This window comes from Tripterygium wilfordii, chromosome 13 (genome assembly GCF_013401445.1).
Source record: "Tripterygium wilfordii isolate XIE 37 chromosome 13, ASM1340144v1, whole genome shotgun sequence".
In the NCBI taxonomy this organism is placed as follows: Eukaryota; Viridiplantae; Streptophyta; class Magnoliopsida; order Celastrales; family Celastraceae; genus Tripterygium; species Tripterygium wilfordii.
In genome coordinates this window covers 1,380,955-1,398,033 of record NC_052244.1, presented here as the reverse complement: position 1 = coordinate 1,398,033, position 17,079 = coordinate 1,380,955, and the positions used below count along the sequence as shown (strand labels likewise).

The following is a 17,079-nucleotide window of genomic DNA, read 5'->3' as shown; positions in this document are numbered from 1 at the left end:
ATCGCATTTCCCCGAACACCTTGTGCTCATTGCCATTCTTTGAATAGTATTGTTCGTCCAAATCGTCACTTCACTACTCAAAATCACATGGTCTCCCTTCTCTACAACTCTTCATCATCGAATCTACAAGCTTGATCTTCTCTTCCCGTCGAAAGTGGGTGAACTTGTCGAGTTGTGGCACAGAGCATAGTCATGCACAATTTTTTCATGAAACACCATTAATCACCGTATTGTGCGGTCACGAATCAAGATCCTCTGTAGATGAAGTGCTCAAAGGAGAGAAATTCAGATCTGGAGGAGAAATTAAGCTTGTGTCTTGAAGATTTCTTTAGCAGCTGCAGCATTAGAGACGACAACAACACACGTTGATGCCCTGAGACGGATCTTCATGAGTGGGACGTAGTGTTGGGCCAGATTTTGGAACGACTTGGGCAAGGCTGAGCCCATTAGATGGAGATGACCTATGATGGGAACGGCTGGTGGGCTTCGTGGCTCATCAACCTGGTTGTGGGTACTGGGTAGAGGTGTAAAGTGGGTCGTGCCCGGAACGGCCCACAAGAGCCTTACCTGTTTCGTAGGCTGGGCTGGCCTGCGACCGTGGAAATACGAGACCCGACCCGCTAAGTGCACAAAGGCCGGGATAAGCAGGCTGGGCCAACCTTTTTAAAAAAAATTTAATAGGAGACCCAAGTTGGCCTAAGTACAGCCCATTGAGTAAAATCATGGCTCGTGCCGGGCCAGGTTCACGGGCCCTCGACCCAAATGACGTCGCTAGTTTTAAGGAAGGTTTTGATAAAGAAATGGACTAACAAAGCAATGATGAACCATATGGAGAAGATTAGGTAATATAATTACATGTTATCATTAAAAGTATTTGTAGTCATGGACTCATGGTAGATTAGATTCTTAATTTCTTGGATTATAGGTTTTTCTGTACTTATATAGTTATATTTATAGATATCAGAGTATCTTCAAATTTGATTTGAATCTACTGAATCTACTGTTTATTCTTTTCATTTCTTTTTAATACAAAGGAAGGGGATGAAGAAGCTCGAACTCGAGAGTCGAGACTTCTATGAGATACCACACACATGAGTGTTATTTGAGCTACTCGTGGTTCTCAATTCTATGGGGAAGCTCGAACTCGAGACCTCTATGAGATACCATACACATGAGTGTCATTTTGAGCTACTCGTGGTTCTCGATTCTATTGTTTATTCTACTAAACCATTACGTATTTCTATTTTTTTGGTGCCGTGGAATCCACTTAGCTGTCCACCGGACAACTGGCTGGTAAATTCCTTGCCATATGGAAGATCTGACAATCCCTATGTACCAAATGAAATCTGGGCTGAGGCCGTATGTGAAAAGATAAGGCAGAATTACATTTGCATATACTGGGCTAAGCAATGATCCATCTCGCAAATTGCGATAAATGAAAACACACATAAGACTTGAATTCACGACCTCCCGCTTGCGCTAGAGTTATCGTAATCAAGTTCATCATCTCAGCGAATGATTCATTGTTTATTACACATTTACATGCATTATTAGAGATGGGATCTTGTGATAGAAAATAAAAATGCAAATTACATGGAGCCATGAATGATTGATTGGAGGAGGATTAGTATATCAATCCAATCATCATCAGTCACTAGCTGCCAAGTCTCATACATTGTTTCCTAACAATAAATCTGGCTTGTTGAGTTTGGCATCTACTTATTTGTATTGGTTGCTGCAGTGTATACATTGGTTTCCCATCCCCAAGTACTAAGTAGTACCCGAAAATCCTAGTACCACTTGTAAGAGTTCAAAGCCTCTAAAACAACAATTATTTCATGGATCTCCTTGTTGATGTTGCATACTATTGTTTCTATTCTTCATCTCCATGATCATTTCTTTCGTAGCCAAAGCTCAATTGGCTAACAAACTATACTTCATTATTAGACCTTTCATGGCAGAACTTTAATCAGAATGGATTGAAATGCTCAATGGGATAACACACAAGGGGTCGAGCCATTCCTGCTACAAATCCTGATCCCATGCTTAAATCAACCTTGTCTCCATCCTTGACCCTCCAATCAAAACATTGAACCAAGGATCCAACCGCAGCATGCATGACTAGCATCGCTAGTGATGCACCGGGACATCCTCTCCTTCCACTCCCAAACGGCAGATACCGAAAGTTCTGACTCTTGAATTCCATTTGATGCTCTCCAATTTTCTCATCTGAGCTCTCCAGGAATCGCTCTGGAATGAACTCATCCGGATTGGTATAAGACTCCGGGTCTCTCATTAGAGCAAAAACATTGATAACCATCCGAGTCTTAGCCTTGACCACGAAGCCATTCACTCTACAATCTTCTGTGCATTCTCTTATGATCAACGGTGCTGATGGATAAAGTCTTAAAGTTTCTTTTATGACTGCTTGGAGGTAAGGAAGGTTTTGGACGTCCGATTCTTTTACTAGCCTGTTTGGTCCTACGACTGTGTTGATCTCATCTCTAAGCTTCTTGAACGCCTCTGGGTTGTTGATGAGCTCTCCCATGGCCCATTGCATTGCTGCTGCTGCTGTGTCAGTCGCGGAAACGAACAGATCCTGTATGATGGATTAGCATTGGAAGTATTAACAGAACAATTTCTTCGTTTATTCGAAATCAAGGCATTTCATGTTCAAAGATTCACAAAAGATCGAATTGGTGACTTACAAGCAAGAAAGATTTGATGTCCTTTTTGGATAACTTTACTTCTGCTGTTGGGTCTGCATATGTCTCCAGCAAAATGTCCAGCAAATCTTTCTTGTCTTCTTGAAACCCCCTTTTAGCCTTATCTTCATGTTCCTTGATGATTCTCTCCACCAGCCGATCATACTTATTCAGAGCTTCAGCTCCCCAAAGCTTCTTCGCAGTACCAGAGAAATCAAACACCTTGAGAGGACCCAAAACATCTCCAAGACTTGCTTTTCCTGCAAGCGTTACACATATATGGACAATTTCTTTAACCTCCTCAGTCTCATGGACTTTCTCCGAACACCTTGTGCTCATTGCCATCCTACAAAAACTATCGTTCGTTAAAGTCGTTAGTTCACTACGCAAATCACATGGCCTCCCTTCTCTACAACACTTCATCACCGACTTTACAAGCTTAATCCTCTCTTCCTCTCTCACACCCACAAACTTGTCGAGTTGTGGAGCTCCGAGGAGACTAGTCATGCATAATTTCTTCATGAAACGCCAATAATCATTATAAGGTGACATTATAAATTGTGATCCTCTGTAAATAAAATACTTAGAGAGGCCAAATTCAGGTTTGGATAAGAAACAGAGCTCATGTGTCCTGAAGATTTCTTTAGCGACAGCAGCATTAGAGGCAAGAACAAATTTTGATGCGCCGAGGCGGATCTTCAAGAGTGGGCCGTAACGGCAGGCTAAGGATTGGAAAGATTTAATGGCGACCGGACCCATTAGATGGAGATGGCCTATGAAGGGCAGGGCCGGTGGGCTTGGCGGCTCATCAAATTCAACTCCATTCCGCCTTCTGAAGAAGGAATTGATGAAGAAGTGGACTAACACAGCAGTGATGAGGCAAAGGAAGAAGAAAAGGTAAGAGAACATGTTAATTGTAGCCAAGATTCTCGATTTCTTGGGTTTTTGTTTTGTTAGTGATGAGCTCCAATCTTGCTTATTATATAGACAGATATCTGCTAGCTGTTTTTTAGATGGCAGAATCTCGCCCTTCAATCAAACGATAATGCCATAGGGAATGAATATACACTTTGTAAATGGAGCCAGCCATGATTGGATCCATCGTTTCAAAATCCTGTCCCTATTAACAGACACCGTTTAATAACCTAGTAAAAACTAAAAAGAGTGCTTGTTGATTAGCCCGCCCCTACTTACCTACTTAAGATCTAATGAATACACTCATTATATTACGCACTTAACACTTCTTCCCCGTTGTCACGCGGGAACCCAGCTTTTCGTTCGGCCTTATAATGTGCTCATGGGCCAACAGCATAGATTGGCCTTGTCGTTTGTTCGGCCCAGAAGCTCTTTCTTATTCCTTCCAACTTCCAAGCACTATGATGCCATTGCCAACAAAAAGTTTCGTTTACGCTGGGCCTGGCCTAACTGTTGGTATAATTTCTTCGCTGAGCGCCTAAGCCCAGTATTGATAATAATTGGGCCTTAACTTACTAGCAGAGTGGGGAGTGCTCAATTAGGAGTCGGATTCGTTTTTTAGTAGGGCCCAGTTGTTCCTCACACTCTTATTGGGCCTTGAGTTCAAGATATTTGAGTCCAAGCACGTGTAGTCAATCAGTTTCAAGAATGGAAAATGATAAATATCTCAACTCTTGAGCAGGACGTATAAGATTTAAGTGAATTCGTGAGATCTACATGTTACATATGATAAACAAAAAAATCATATGTATATAACTCAATAGTTGGGATAATTAAGATACTAAACGTATCGTTATTGGATGAATTCCATGTTAGGCCACGAGCTAAAAAGACATATGCATGCGGCAACATCCAAAAGCCAAATGGACGTCTAAATTTCAACACCTGGGTTCTCTTTTCTCTCGTACAACCAACAGCAACTTTTCTTTTGTCTCTATTCTCAACAAAACACTGAAAATTCAACTCTTCCTCTTCCTCCTCCTCATCTTCTTGGTCAGAAATAGCTGCAAAATCAGTACTCCTTTTGAATTTGTAAAAACAAGAGAAGAGAAAGAAAAGGGGGGGGGGGGGAATTTTCTGAGTGATTCCAATTTAAAACTGTAATTTGTCTATCTATAGTCTATACATCCGTGTGCCTAAGAAAGAGAGAGAATTGATTAATCAAAGAGAAAGTACACGATAATAGTTTGAAGGGCACTGTACGTAGAGAGCAAAATCTAGCTAGCTAGGTTTCAGTAATTATTGTTTGATTTCTATCATTGTTATCATCTTGGGCGAGACAACCAGAGAGAGCTGAGGGCTCGAAGTCGGTGGCAGTACTCGGCGATCGCCAGCAAACACCGTGCGGCTTGACGCGTCGTCAGAAGTTGATGCAGCCGGTGAATGGTCTGATGCCTCAGATTATCTGCCTGTAATGCATGCAAGTGTCTCAACACATCATAATTGTTATATTAATATGATTTTTCTAGTGATAGCTAGAAATATGAAGAAAAAATTCAAAGATTAGGTGATGTTTCTAGTGAGAATTAAGAATTTCAAACGGTTTAGGTTATGAAAAATAAGCACACATTTGTAAAAGGCCGGCGTAGGCGAATTAAATAATCAAGCACAATGCTATAAAATTGTGAGTGTGCCATCTATAATGTTATAATTTGAAGGATATGAAAAGTAGAAGATGGAGGTGAGAGAGAGGTTGGACTCAATTCACTTAAGGTATTGTTCGTTTTGGATCTAAGATCCACCCGAATTTATCCTTTAAAAGGAGCCTCAAGTGTTGAAATGTTGAGCATGACTTATAAACCATATCACTTTGTACTCTACAAACGATGTGGGGACATTTTCATTCTAGCACTCCTCCATGCGCGCGCCAATAAGAACCATAAGTCAACTAAATTATATCAAAAAGGAAGCTAAATTAAGGAACCATAAGTCAACTAATGGCGGCAATATTATCGAATAAGAAAGTAATCAGGTGATAAATGTCATGGTGTGCCATGACTTCCTAATTTCCTATGGTTCATGGTTGGTTGATGTTTTTGATTAGAGAATTCCACTTGACTTTCTTAGTCTCTATACAAATATTTAAAATGATTGAAACTATGTAAACCAGTTAATCTCTATCTCTAAGTCTGGTTTTCAAATCCATCAACTCAACAATCTAATCTTTGGCCCCACCTTACCCAAAATCCTCAGATCACTTTCGACATCAGCTCTATCATGTTATTATAGAGGATTTCTCATATATACATGAATTCTTATATAAAGGTCTAAAATAAAGACCATTGGTTAAGAAAGTGGATGAATTATATAACAAGTAGGGTCCATTGTCTTAAGTTTCACGTGTTTTAAAATCAATGATGAAAACACAAATCCTTATTTTAAATCTTTTTGAGAATTCCTGATCATATATACACACTTATATATTGACACACTAAATTACATTGTTGTAACCATTCATTGCATTTCCCGCGTGAACTAAACATGCAAGGAAAAACCTTAGCAACTATGAATAGCTACTAGAACATCACCAATTAATATTAATTCTATATTGTCAAAACAATCTTGCCAAACAATATATATTTCCCAGCTGAGAAATTTTGGAAAAAGCTTTTCTTCGCATAGAAAATAATGCAAAGGCTTTCCTACTTTGATCCTCGTGACTATAAATATGAACAAAATGTCTTTAGTCAAACGGTTATGACCGTGACATCATGGACATATGGGCTTCTCAGATATTTGTTTGTTGATGTGGAATTTTAGTATATGTGGGGGCCAGAAATAAGTGCTATATATATATATATATATATATATTATGTCACGTTTACGAAGACCACACGTGATGTTGTGTGTCTTAGCTCTTAAGTCTGCCTCATAATTCCAATGTAATTTTCCATGCCAACTATAAGTCTTAAGACTCTAAGTTGCATTAATTTACATGTGAATTTAGTCTATGTTTTCACACACGAAAATTATCAGGTACAGACGTCCATAAACATTATTATTTATGGACGTCTCAACCATTGATTCTAACCAACTGTTAATATGAAAGACATTTTCACTTCTCTCCCCTTCTCGTCTCTCTCCTTCCTCGTCTCTATTTCGAACAGTTTCTCTGTCCGGGAAAGGGATGGGTTAGTTTGAGCACACCCCAAAGAACATTTTGGTGATGGTGGTGACCGACGACAACGGCTCAGGTGATTGGATCTAGGTCACTCTTCATCGCAATGGTCTGCATCTTTCTGGAGCTTGATTATGGATGGAATATGGAATATCGGTTATCAAAGTTTATGGGGTGATGATCATGGTGGTCTGAGGCTTTGAGAGCTTCAATTTGGTGGGTTAGCAATCGGAAACCATGGCTGGCCGGAACGAGAGGGGACGGAAAAAGGAGAGAAAATTGTGTCGTGTGTGCGGTCCATAAATATTCTCCTATAAGGGCGTCCGTAGACGAGAACGGCTCATATATATATCGAAAAAGCTATTTGTCCCAGCAATTAGGATCCCAGTGATCCCAGTTGTTGAGGTGTATGAAGGAGATTAAAAGTGCAAGTGATGGGCCCCATTTGCATTTTTAATCTCCTTCATACACCTTAACAACTGCGATCCTAGTTGCTGGGACGAGTAGCAAAGTTGTATATATATATACCAAAACAGGACCAGATTCTGGTTCCCCATTGGGGGGCCACACTGATCATTTCCATGTAGACCCCCACACATGCATACATAAGCGAAAGTAATAAGACCTTCACGTACCCTAAGAAAGAAAAATGTTTCTATGCATGAATTGAGATACCCAGAGACCTAGAGCTAGCAAGAACAATACGAATATTATTAATTATATATATATATCGATCGATCGGACGTACGTACCTGTCTAACAAAACCTTCTAGTGTAGAAAGCTTGTTCATGGCGATAGCCATCTGTCCCATGTAGTTTGCCATGTTAGGAGAACAACTCAATGAATCAGAAGTAATGGTGTCGGAGAGAGATTGATTTAGTGCTTGAAGCCCTTGTGAGAGTGCTTCCTCACCTTCCTGTGTTGATTGTTGCAATCCACATATACCCATTATTTGTTGCTCCGTTAATGGCTCTATTTGATTCAGTATTATCTGACCAATGTACAAAAACACAAATTAATTAGCCAATCAAATTGATATACTAGAAGCCAAAGGAAGAGATGAAACTAAGAACAAAAACTTTGTTTTCATTGGAGTCGTGCAGTTGAATCTTTTTCTACAAGTGTAAGTAACAAACATGGCTTTATAGGATGAAACCTAACTATCCCTTTTAGTGGAAAACCCTTCACGATCGATGCCTTTCCTCATTCATTGATATTTCAACATTTATGTTACATATCTACATATATATCGACTCTACCTGGTCCACCGACAAGTTCATCCATGCAATAATGATAACTTCCTGTGTGTACTTGTATCTCGTGCACTATGTAATAATATCTCATCATTTACTTATATTACTCTTGAACCATGTACTTGGTGAAAATCAATTAGTTTTTACCACTTTTACATGCACGCTCACAAAACTATATACGTATGCATGTTTAGTGTTTACTTACACTCTCCCAATTATTAAAACTCTCATTAATTTCATTAGTGAAAAATGTTTGACTTAATTGCTATACATCTACTATATATGTCTCATACATATATTGAAAATGGTAAAGATTCTAGTTTTTTTTTGTCTCAGCTATTTCGAATGTTGAGATTGACGCACATGATCTATGTAAAATCATGGGTCTCACATGGTTTATGTGAAATCGTGTACATCCATCTCAACACGCATTTGGAATAGCCGGAATAAAAAATACTGGGATTTGTAAAACTGTTCTATATATAGAGACAATAATATAATTGTAGGGTTAGCTAGACCTAACTCTTTTGTCATTTTCTTCTCAAAAATATATGTGATATCTTGGTTTGTTTTGTTTTGATGACAAGATAAAAAATTGTGTTAACAAATGAATATTCACTATAGATGATATATTAAATATTGAAAAATTAGGGGATTATGGGATTATGGGGTTTTGGCCCTTATGGAGCCAGAATAAAGGTACCTTGATAAGCTCCGATGGCCGGAATCCACCCAACCAAAGGAAGCAACGCTCGGCGGGAGTCTTCCAGGTGCCGGAAACCAAATGAAAGATATCAGTTTTGGCAACCATGGATTTAAGGTTCATAACCTCGTCATAGTGTGCTAACACATTGTCCACAAACAGCCGGAGCTCGTTCTCCGGTAGATGTTCTTGTACTGCTGCACGTAACTCGCACGTGAGACGGTGGTGCTCCTCCACCCATCTCCCGTACTCTATGTCAAATACGGCAGCATCTACACAAAAGAAAAAAACATAATAATTTATTTATTTTCTTCAACAAAATCAAAAATAAGAGGATAAAAAGTGAGAAATTATTGGATTAGGTAGCTATATATATATATATGTATGTGTGTGTGTATGTATGTATGTATATGTGAACCTGAGCTAATATTGTTCATGCCAGCAGGAAGTCCTTGGTCTCCTCCCATTAGTGCTCCACCAAAAAACATCCCCTAATGAAGAAATTTACAAAGAAAGAACAAATATTAATTTGATAAAAGAAGCTGAAATTAATAATCACATGTACAAAAAATGAATATCTCACTTGAGATCTGGCTCTTTGTAGCTCCTGCTCTAGTTGGGTAAGTTTAATCCTACTTGACTCTAGTTGTTGAACATAAGCCTGTAATAACATAAACTCCTCCTTAATTAGTCATATATACATATATATATATATATATATGTATGTATGTATTTATGTGTATATAAAACTGTTCATTGTAAAGAAATAAATGATTAGGTTTTGGTGTGGATTGACCTTCTTCCTGAGCCGGCTTTTTCTTGCTGCCTCTCTATTCTGAGCAAGCCTTCTTAATGTCTACAAAGAAATTATAATCATGAAAACTAAACAAACCATACAAAATTCTTATAGTCAAAGCATGAAAAAGTTGCAAAATTTGAAGATTTAAGAGAACCCAATTAACTATTAATAAGTGACCTTAGGGTCTGGTGTTTTGGGTCCTTCCTGCTCTGAACTCGACGTAGGACCTTTCCGGTTCCCTTCACGCTGCCACCACCATGACATTAAAAAGAACCAAAGGTTTCAGAGAGGAAGACCTATTGATTTTTCTCTTATGTTTAATTAAATAAATACCTTGGCTGCAGATCTAGGTGCTTCATGAGCAGCTCCAGATGTGGCATGACGATGATCATTTCTAGCGTTCATGGACGGCTCTGATGCTCTCTTGGAACCACCAGTTGTTGCCGCTGGAGGAACTAATCCAGTACCCTACCAAATACAAATTAACAACCCAAGTCATAAATTTTAATTATAAAACTAATCTTTCAAATTAACACACACATATATATACCTACCTTGGTGGAAGGTGGTTCAACGTGCATAGGTTGAGAGGGGAAAATGTTCAAAGTCAGAGGTCTCATTCCAGAATTCTCTGCAAATAAGAGATATCAGACAAGGCACAAGAGAGATGTACGTGTGAGGCATATATGAATGAATAAAGTGAGAGGAATCTGGTCACTAGTACTTAATTGTACTACTGGGTTTGTTACATGTCTTGGTCCAATCTCTAAACAACAAGAAACACAAGAACCAACAAATTCAGACAGAAAAACCATTTTTCCTTTAATGAATTTCTTAAAATTTTTCTAAAGGATCTAGTCAAAGCAGAAAGTTGTCAGTCTGCAGATATAATCTGTTGAACATGCTTTTGTCATGCGAAAATGATAAAGATCTCATCAGTTGATATCCAAGTTATACCGACTGCTAAGTTGTACGTAGTTATCACAAAAAAATAAATCTCCGAGATTCCACTTCTTTTCAGATAGAGAGAAAGAGTGGGGACGCTTACGTCTCTGGTCTTGGGCAGAAGTAGTAGTGGAGTGGTCTTGTTGGCCATCCAGGTAGAGAAAAAGCGCTTGATCCAATTCTCCCAAATCATATGTTCCAGCACTCTCTTTGCTTCTGCACCTCACACCACAAATATTCACAAAATGAAAAACAAAAAATCATAATGATTAAGAAAATGATAAAAATCCAAACAGTTGATATCTCAATTATTCCAACGAATGAGTTGGACGCACGAAGATAGCAACTGTTGAAATTTTTAAGCTCTTAATTTGCTTTTGGTAGCCAGAATTACATGAAGTTTCCTGGGTCGATGGAGTTCGACGGCGATGATTGCATCATTTGATAGGAAATCTGTTGATCATGATCTTGTAATTCCTCCTGCAGTTGATGATGATGATGATGATGATGATGATCGAGCAGTTGATGACTTGTGTGAATCGCAGCCGTTTTATTATGAGTAGCCGCCATGAAACTGCCGATGAGCTTAGTTTCCTGCTCTGCACCTATTGAGAAACCCATGACACAGCAGAACAGCTAGGATCATATTTCTATACCTCCATCTTCGATTCAAGACAACCTATGGAGAGAGAAAGAGAAAGAGAAAGTCGGTTATAATTGAAAAGAGGGAGGGGTTTGATGATATAGCGAACAAGAGAGAGAGAGAGGGAGGAGAAAAAAGGAGGATGGAATTGAATACATACGTACAAATTGTAGACAATTGCCCTTTTACTTTGTTTCTCCCTCAGTCTTTCTCTCTCTACATATATATATAGATATAGATATATATATATATATATATATATATATATATATATATATATATATATATAGAAAATATAACACTGACTTTTTTGTAAAAACCTAATTTTCAGATGAGGCGGTCACTATCGGATCCATGAAAAATGATAATAATAATAAAAATGCAAGCCAAGACAGTATGAAAACCGCTTTTGGATTTTCCATTGAAACCGCTTTTTGGCTTCCTCGTGGAAGTTTCTGAGTCCTAAAATTGATGAAATTACTAAAAGCACCTTCACGTCTAGGTTTACTGTCCTCTCTTTGACATTTTATGCAAGATTTTACTTTTACGTGTTTTTTTTTCTCCGTCCAGGAAAGTCTCTTCTTCTAGTCGTTTTTTTAAAGCAACGAAATTTCGCATGAACACCATACTATAAGCGCGTATTTATTTTAGGTTGTGCTCGGAAGGAGTTGCAGAGGGTATCCATGCAATTGGGTGATATAGGCTAGTTGATGAATTTTTATGGGGCAGAAGGTTTTGAGTTCGATTCTCACTAAAAATAGTACTTTTGTGGCCACTCGTTAGATTTTAACCCAATTTATCTTATTGTCAAATGGGAAAGTTATGCATGCGCGGCCTTGACGGTCCAAGTTTAAGTCCATATCTGATATCAAAATGGTAAACTTATATGATGTTGTTCTCGGTTAATTACCGAAAAAAGGAGGGGAGTAGAAGGGTTTGGAGGGGTTGGCCTGTCGGGGTGCCAAACAACTTTGGGGTGAGTTGGGAGATGTTCGGGAACCCTCTCAACCCCATTTAACACAAAAAAAATTCAATCTCCTAAAATAAAGAGTTGGGAGGAGTTCATTAGGATAATGTTCTAATTTTACAATTTTACCATTACAAGCATAATTAAGTTAGTATCAATTAATCAATGGTAAGTTTATACAACTACAAATAATTAAAACCACTCTCAACCCACCTCCACCCAAACAAAGGCTCCAACTAAAAAATCCAAATCTCCTTAACTCCTCCACATCATACCTCTCCTAACCCTCCTTCCAAGCATAGCCCAACTCAAAGGCTCTCCACTCAAGTTTTTCAAAGCTTTAATTTGCTAGCTCGATTCAATTTTTTTTAATATGGCCTATTTAACTTGACAATAATTTTATTGATGGTCTGGCCTATTTAATTCTCATTTTCAATATTTGAAAATAGCTCCTCATAAGTGATAGGGATTCCAATAAAGGAGATCCTAGTCATCCCAATGACTGATAAGTCACTCTCTAGTTTAATCATAAGGTTTTGTGAACCCTTACACTTACATTAATCAACGTACAAGATGAATTACTTGGATGACTAGGATTCCTAACATTTTGTATAACTCTTCCGAATAAATTAACCCAAATTACTGATAAGCCCTAGAGACTAACAAGAAACAAACGACCGAGTGTGGTCATCCAGAATGCAGCTGTTACCGAGTATAGGGGTAAAATTGTCAAGTGCTAAAATTTTCATTACAATAACCCATTGCATTTGCTCTAAGGGAGCAGTTATTCGCACACGAATTTCGACTCATTGCACACACTTACTTAATACAATACATATTTTTTGTAATACACATATTGATCTTCCTAAATTATCCTTTCCTATATGTTAATCACACAATATTTAATATCCTAAACTACCCTCTTTCTCCACCCCCCATCCCATTTCTCTTTATTTTTTTTGACGATTTCTGAACTTACTCGTTTGTTTGTACAATGCATTTATACTTCCAACGTCATTGTTTTGTTGGGGATGAGACTGTCTTGGTTCCAACAAACTAGATTTTACAGAGCGAAGTGGGACGTCTACCAATCAGTTTGTAAACACCAGCGGTACTACAATCATCACCAATCTCTACACAAACCAGTTGACCCGCAGACCCACTCATCAGAGATCTGTTACAATCCAGTAAGAAAAAGAGCAGTGGTCACCTTCCCTGAGCCTAATCCTCAAACTGCAACCAAGGATTCTCAGAAACAACGCACTGTTCAACACCCACCTGACCCCGACATACACATCCAATTGTAACCAGAAAATCAACGGGATATAGCAAGAAAGAAGAAGAAAAATGAGTGAATGGCAAGCAGAATTCAAGAGGTGGATTTAATCATTCAAATCAATTCCTCCGATAGCTACATGGAGCCAAACCAAACTGTTTGAGAAAGACTTTTTTTGACAATGATGGTCGATGATTGGTTCCAAGACAAAAAAAAAAAAAAAATTTAGAGGGACTTCAATATTATAGATGGATAAACAAATCAGGCTAAACAAAGGACCTCATATCAGACTTTCTTCCATATCATGATGAGAAAATTGTCGCCTAGGAATCAGAAGAAAAAAAAATCGAATACCATCCCCTAATGAATGGAAACAGAAAGGCAATTTTGATAGCAAAATCCAACGAGATAATCTTAAAATGGGAGGCAATGAGAACAGAGGATATGATTTATATTAGAGTTACATAGTTTAATTTACCATAATTGTATTGAGCAAAAAAAATATGGGTGTAAAGAGTAAACAAATTTTACGGTAATTTCATATAAGGATGATTTGATAAACTTAAATATTCTTAAAAAATGTGTGTGCGATGGGTCAAAATATCCCTAGCTCTAATGGGGCAGTTGTCGACTAGGGAAGCATGCAAGACGTTTGACCGAAGAACACGTGTCGCTCTTAAAGTCAAATTGTTTATATTGGGTGGCTGCTGTGGGACCCGCGAGATCAAGTTCTTAAAAAAATAGTAGGATCAACGGCTCAGTAGAGAGGTCATTTTCCAAAGAGCGTGTGGGACCCGCCTGAAACCGGCCCCCACCTTTCCCGCGAATTTTATAACTCCTCTCGGTTTCCAACCACTCCGAAAACAATGACTGCCTTCTAACTCCAAAGAAAATGATGTAGAAGCTGCTTAAAAGTTAAAACATCTTCATCAATTTAAGTTATTATTTCAAACTTTTGGGTCAAAAATTTGGGGTCATGAGTTTAATAATCTCATTTCTTATATTATTTTCCCCCGTTTGATCAACAAAACATTCTCATTTCTACTACATACACTTTATATGTTATCTCTTAGTAACCCCTACACTCAAAATTATACATCATCGTATATCTGAACAACAAATAAAACGACACGTACTAGACTAACAACTCTAACGATCAAAGAGTTAGCGGGCTGGGAGAAACGGAGCAACGCGAAATACTTTCTGAAGATAAATTTTGAGAAAGCCTTTGATAAAATGATAAACATTCAATGGGGTTGGGCTTTTATTACAAAATCATTGAATAAATAAGCAAAGCATAGTTGGGTTCCACAACAACTCTTCCATAAGTTGAATCAAAACTTACAACAAAAATGACAAATGAATCATGCCAAATGAAACCCTAATTACAATTATTCAGTGCCACCCTATGTGTGTGTGTGTGTTTTTATATATTTACATACATACGAGTACGTTTACTTTACAGAATTTGTGTTCCAAAACTTGAATATTCTCTTGACATGAGACGTATGGCAATTGACCCACAAAAAGTGCCAACCCGTATTACGTTTATGGAATAGAAAAGCATGTTTGCACATTTAATTCATACTTGTGTACCCTAATTTGTCAGCACGGACGTTAATGAATTAGATCACCAAACCTAAATGATCAGCCTCCTCGATATATATATATAGTAATATGTGCCCAAAACATTTGTGTATATAGAGCTCTATGGATGTATCTGCTGACAGATAAGTACTTTTGAATCGATCACATATCAAATAACTTTGTGTTTTGGGCTATTGTTAATTACAGGTCAACAATTTTCAGTATAAAATTGATCAGAATTGAATCTAAGTGGCTTAGTTAATGAAATTTGAAACATTCAATGATCCAATTTGAAACTTTTTTTTATACTGAATTAATTGCAAATGCATCTATCTTTCGGTGACCTATTTGAATTTAACTCGAAAAACAAACAGCATATATATATATATATAGGGAATACTCTTCAGGGAATACTATGGTAATTTGACTAGAGAAACAAAAAAATTATACCTATGTTTTAATTGAAAATTGATTCTTACATTGCAATATAAATATGGATAGACAATGATTGATTACCAGTTTGTAGTTCAAATACAGTGTATCAATCTTTCTATAGTTAGAGCATCTATATATTTTATTTATGTGTAGGTTGATGCTCAGATAGATCTTCCACATACATAGATATTGATGAACCTCATTATATATTTTACTCTTGTTTTTTTGGGTTGACTTAGGAAATTATTTGACTTCCGTCTATTATATGCTGCTATGCATGCCACAATCGAACTATCAATACATAGGTTTACATATAAATATACAACAATTCTCTTATGCTGATTCATTTACATATTTCATTCTCAATCGTTGGATCTGATCAACCTAGCTATGAGATTTAAACTTGTATTTTACCCGACATACACAAAACGGATCGCTACCATGTCAAAGAGGAATATATGACTTTCCCATGTCAAAGAGGGCTGCCACTCCCAGAGATTTTTTCATATAATATATATATATCACAGTCCATTTGTTGTTTATACTCTTTGGTCTTTGGTATATAATAGGGAGTGGTGTGCGGTGTGCCTAATCCTGTCTTGCCTGATTAGGTAAAATAATGGTCTTAATTCATAGGCCCAATCATCTAAATAGTTTATGAGCAAAATTGTACACAAAATAACTAAGAAATCAAGATTGCAATGTTCACAAGAAAGCTCCCAATCTTTACTACTTGAGCTAATTCATTCCGTGCAAGATTAATTAGAATAATAAAGGAGATCGAATTGAATGGGAAAGGGAAAATAGGGTTCCATCCATATCCAAAGCCCATGTTAGAAGGGCATCTATCAATCTACTAATAAAGGCAAAATCTGTTGTGCTAAACGACTTGAGCCATTAAAGCAATTGCAGCTAAAAAGGTAGGCTATTTTAGCTTGCATTGCTTGAAGGGATGGGGAACTATTGATATAGGCACATCCAAACCCATTAATATATGTTGTACGGAACCCAATGAGTTTTGTTATCTTCAATTTGACAAAAAAAAAAAGATTTTGCTATGTTTGGCATATGCATGCATGTGGCATTGGCTATGAATTTTTTTTGGGACTAAATCGTATGAATTCCAGAGATCTTACGTTCGAGTCTCATTGGAAGCAATACCCTTATGGTTACGGGTTGGACTTTTATCATATCGTCAGGTGAAAATGTTTTGTGCATGTGGGTTTGATAGTCCGAATTGATGTCCAAATGAAATATTTTGTATGATGTCGTTATTGATTTAAAAAAATAATTTGGTTACTCAATTTAAAAGAGGTTGTCAATATGGGCCTCTATAATTACACCCCCTAAGTCCAAATTGTGGGGCCCGATACTTAAGGCCCTTTTCCAGTTTCTAAAAATAGTAAATTGTTGGATCAGGTACTGGGAGCTGTTTTCTAGGGTTTCTTTTCCGGTCTGTCAACCTGCCATGCCGAATTGCCGATGCCATCCTCTCTTTTCTGTTTCGGCTTTGACTGCAACATCCACAATCTCCTTGTTTTCATTTGCATTAATTTCTAGTCATTGTGGGCCTAGTGGCTGCTGGGCTTATACCTATCTGGACCCTCAAAGACTTATCTTCTGAATGAATATCAGGATATTGCCCCAAAGAACTGATGATTTTATAAAAAAA

At 37.6% G+C, this 17,079-nt stretch overlaps 2 protein-coding genes across 3 annotated transcripts; both read right to left on the bottom strand.

The window, feature by feature from the left end:
* Positions 1-1,536: 1,536 nt before the first annotated feature.
* LOC120012400 (3,9-dihydroxypterocarpan 6A-monooxygenase-like) lies at positions 1,537-3,880 on the bottom strand. The gene is made up of 2 exons (XM_038863814.1): positions 2,709-3,880; positions 1,537-2,599 (listed from the first exon to the last, which is right to left on the bottom strand). Exons 1-2 carry the CDS (start codon positions 3,612-3,614, stop codon positions 1,970-1,972), a joined length of 1,536 nt encoding a protein of 511 aa, XP_038719742.1. The 5' UTR covers positions 3,615-3,880; the 3' UTR covers positions 1,537-1,969.
* Positions 3,881-4,743: 863 nt separating this feature from the next.
* LOC120013906 (bZIP transcription factor TGA10-like) lies at positions 4,744-11,307 on the bottom strand. Of its 2 annotated transcripts, XM_038865881.1 has the most exons (11): positions 10,894-11,305; positions 10,603-10,715; positions 10,109-10,185; positions 9,888-10,022; positions 9,732-9,800; positions 9,552-9,611; positions 9,339-9,416; positions 9,174-9,246; positions 8,756-9,027; positions 7,551-7,790; positions 4,744-5,089 (listed from the first exon to the last, which is right to left on the bottom strand). In XM_038865881.1, the coding sequence occupies exons 1-11, from the start codon at positions 11,118-11,120 to the stop codon at positions 4,946-4,948; spliced, it is 1,488 nt and encodes a 495-aa protein (XP_038721809.1). In that variant the 5' UTR covers positions 11,121-11,305; the 3' UTR covers positions 4,744-4,945. The 2 variants fall into 2 exon arrangements, with proteins under 2 accessions (XP_038721809.1, XP_038721810.1); XM_038865882.1 differs by lacking the exon at positions 9,732-9,800 and having other exon boundaries at positions 4,946-5,089; positions 10,894-11,307.
* Between the last annotated feature and the right edge of the window lie 5,772 nt (positions 11,308-17,079).

What these genes read in the sequence shown, in the direction of transcription:
- LOC120013906 (XM_038865881.1), bottom strand. Translation starts at nt 11,120, where the DNA reads ATGGGTTTCTCAATAGGTGCAGAGCAGGAAACTAAGCTCATCGGCAGT. An exon ending in TTGAACCACCTTCCACCAAG is followed by an intron (nt 10,023 to 10,108) that starts GTAGGTATATAT and finishes TGTATTTGGTAG; the next exon opens with GGTACTGGATTAGTTCCTCC. An exon ending in CACCTAGATCTGCAGCCAAG is followed by an intron (nt 9,801 to 9,887) that starts GTATTTATTTAA and finishes TGGTGGTGGCAG; the next exon opens with CGTGAAGGGAACCGGAAAGG.
- LOC120012400 (XM_038863814.1), bottom strand. Translation starts at nt 3,614, where the DNA reads ATGTTCTCTTACCTTTTCTTCTTCCTTTGCCTCATCACTGCTGTGTTA. An exon ending in ACATCAAATCTTTCTTGCTT is followed by an intron (nt 2,600 to 2,708) that starts GTAAGTCACCAA and finishes TCCATCATACAG; the next exon opens with GATCTGTTCGTTTCCGCGAC.